This window comes from Cucumis melo, chromosome 11 (genome assembly GCF_025177605.1).
Source record: "Cucumis melo cultivar AY chromosome 11, USDA_Cmelo_AY_1.0, whole genome shotgun sequence".
In the NCBI taxonomy this organism is placed as follows: Eukaryota; Viridiplantae; Streptophyta; class Magnoliopsida; order Cucurbitales; family Cucurbitaceae; genus Cucumis; species Cucumis melo.
The window spans coordinates 1,805,270-1,808,606 of NC_066867.1; the positions used below are offsets into that span (position 1 = coordinate 1,805,270).

The 3,337-nt window shown below is 29.2% G+C and overlaps 1 protein-coding gene across 1 annotated transcript; it reads left to right on the forward strand.

Moving 5' to 3' along the window:
• The first annotated feature begins 2,413 nt into the window (after nucleotides 1-2,413).
• Nucleotides 2,414-3,337, forward strand: LOC103497420 (uncharacterized). Its single transcript, XM_008459611.3, has 2 exons — nucleotides 2,414-3,007; nucleotides 3,105-3,337. Exons 1-2 carry the CDS (start codon nucleotides 2,486-2,488, stop codon nucleotides 3,153-3,155), a joined length of 573 nt encoding a protein of 190 aa, XP_008457833.1. The 5' UTR covers nucleotides 2,414-2,485; the 3' UTR covers nucleotides 3,156-3,337.

Consider the following 3,337-nt stretch of genomic DNA (forward strand, 5'->3'; position numbering starts at 1 on the left):
TCAAAATTTTGTATATACCTAATCCAATGAACCGAATTACCGGTAAAACCCTTAGCAAAAACTCTCTGCCTTACATCCATGGCATATTCGTACACCATCTTGTTGGCTTAACATGTTTATATAGACCATCTAATTCCACTAGTATCTAACTATTTATGTATTTATTTTTTTGTATTTTTCCTCAAATAATAAAATTGCTCTTTTTCTTCGTATGTGGATGTAGCTAACACATTATTAGAAGATCGTACAAATTTTTGTGTCATTTTTTATTGTTTACATATTTCTTACTTGTCTATTTCGTTTTTGTCATAACATACACAATTTTCAAATCGCAAATATAAGATCAACTTTTTTTAATGTTTAGCATAAATAGGTTCAAATAGTTCCCAAGGATTACAATTTTGATATATCTCAACACTCTTGAGTACTCGTTATACTTATCATAAGCACTCCTCTTATTCAAAACCTAGTGGCAACCGAGGTTAGACTTGTTGAATTTGCAACATGGTTTGAAATGGAATAACAACTACGTATTTAATAACCTTCTTTACATCCAAAGCTCACTTATGCAAACTTTATAGAACGAATCTAATATCAACACTAAAAAAGAAAAAAGAGACAATAAGAGAAGAGAAAAAAAGATGATAGAAGAGATTATAGTGGAAACAGTCGTATAGGTATAGGAATCCAAATGAAAATTAACACCAAATTTCAAAACCAATTAATTTTAGTCTTTTACTTGTGCATCATAATGCGAAATTATCGACTTAACCTCTTTCTTCGAAATCTAGAGTCTTTTTCTTACATACCATTTTCTATATATATGAAGCATTGCTACATTCACATACATTCTCTCTCTCTCTTTTTTTTTTTTCTTTTGAGGAAAAAAGAAAGAAAGAAGAAGACTGTTTATTTATTATTTATGGATTCTAAAAAAGAATTAAACATAATTAGAAAAGAAAAATGAAATTTCTTTTTGCAAGCAGCATTTCTCTCTATATATTTTGTGTAAGATATTGATTGGAATCTTTTATGTTTGACTTTCTTTTGTGTATTATAATATTTTACCAAAATCTATGTATATACTATATATTATACCAGCTGGCAACACAAATATTTTTTGATATATATATTATTTAAAAATTCCTTTAATGCTTTTTTATATTCTAAAAGGAAACTTCTTGGAGTCTTCTTTAGTCAAAATACTGTTGCTTTGTATTAAGTAAAGAAAAGATATTTCCCAATATCGAGGAAAATTATTATTATTATTATTATTATTTAAATATGTTATTTTATTTAATAAATAAATTATCCTTGTTTATTAAACATATATATATATAACAAACATACTAGTAAACAACGAAAATAGAAATAATTGTTTTACTCTCATACTAAAATGAGTTAAAACAAAGCAAAAATTTAAACGGGATTAGAGAGAGTTTAATAAAAAAAATTATATTTTTTAAATAATTTTAATATTTTACTATTTTTTAAATACCCACGAGTTAATTTTTATTTACGAACATTAAATTTTTAATCAGATTTTAAAGTTAATTTTTTTAATTAATAAAAAAAATTGGATAGAAGTACCATTTTGGTTAATTATCAAATTGGTTATAAAAAATATCTTTATAATTCTTTTTTTTTTTTAAATTGAAATCATTAAAGAACCTTGACAAATTGGAGTATGAATATGATGGTTTATTTAGCAAAACAATTAATTAAATGAGAAAAGGAAAAGGAAAAGGAAAAAGAATTAAATGAGGTTCACAAAAAGGAGAAGGGAAAAAAAAAAAAAAAAAAAGAAAAATGAGCACAAAGAGAAAAACAATAGACTTTAGGACTGCAGAGTCAAAGATTGGTCATAATTGAATATAAGTTCAAAAATGTCATGACAAAACATCACATCATGGAATGCCATGCATCTATGTGTCTCTCTCTCTCTCTTTCTATATATATATAATTCCACCCATTTTTATATATATATATATGTTTTCATGAAAAATAACCTTTTTAACATTTTTATTAATATGCTAGGTATGTCAAAACGAGTTTAGTTCAACCATAATTTATATCATATTTTATTCAATAGTATAGGATGATATTTTATACATTAACACTAACTCTAATATAATAGAAATAAAAGTAAAGAAGATTTATCAGCAAATTTATAAATATAATAAAGTTACGAAGAATCGAGTATTAAAACATAGGTTATAATTATATATATGATGTTATGGATTCAAATCTTGATTTATAATATCATATAAGAGAGAGAGGTAAATGAAAAAATAAAAAAAAGAAAGGATAGAGCCGTCAAAAGAAAAGATAACACATATAAATAGGTAGGTTTGTTAAGTAAACATTGTTTGTTCATACTCATATATATATATATATATATATATATTCTATATTATACTATATATATATATATATATAGTTTTGTTACTTTTCCTTCGCCCTCCATGTTGATTTGAGGTCTCTAATGGCATGCTTAGACATGTACAACTCCGACCATAAGTCCCTCCACCGCCGTGCTCCGGCTACCAGCCCTAGAATCTCTTTCTCGAGTGACTTCGTTGACATCCAACAGTCCCTCAAATACCAAGAGCAACGCTCCGCAGCTCCTCCCGTCTCGTCCTCCTCTGATTTCGAATTCTCCGTCTCCAACTACAATATGATGACGGCCGATGAGCTTTTCTTCGAGGGTCGTCTTCTCCCTTATAAGGACTCCAATAGAACGGTTACTACTCTTAGAGAAGAACTTCTCGTTGAGGAAGAGGAGGGAGACGACGAAGACGATAATGACGACGCTTCACAACGCCCTACGTCTAGGCCGGGCCGATGGAAGGGCTTTCTTGGCTTGAAAAAGTCTCACAATAATAATGCTTCCAAGAAAGGGTGCAGAAACGATGGCTCTAGCGGCAGCCGTGATGTCAGCGGTGGCAAAAGGCCGTTCGGTTGGTCGTCCTCTTCGTCTAGTACGAGGGCAAACTCTTCCCAACAGGTAAAAAGAAAACGACCAACAACGAAAAATTATTCATTAATGTGATTTCCTCCCAAAATTATCAATGGGGTAATTCTGGATTGGTATTATTTTTCAGGTACAAAATGAAGGAGGATCGAGTTGCAAAGATGTGGAGATTGATTTCTAGAGAAAGGGAGAAGCCAAGTTTTAGTTAAAAGTTGAAAAAGGAATGTAGAGAGCCTTCTTGTTCATTCGGTTCTTTTTCTTTCTTTCTTTCTTTCTTTCTTTCTTTCTTTCTCTTTTTCAAATTGTTAAATTAACCATTTAGATTTTTGTGTTGTATGATCAATGCTAATGTTCTTTGTTTTT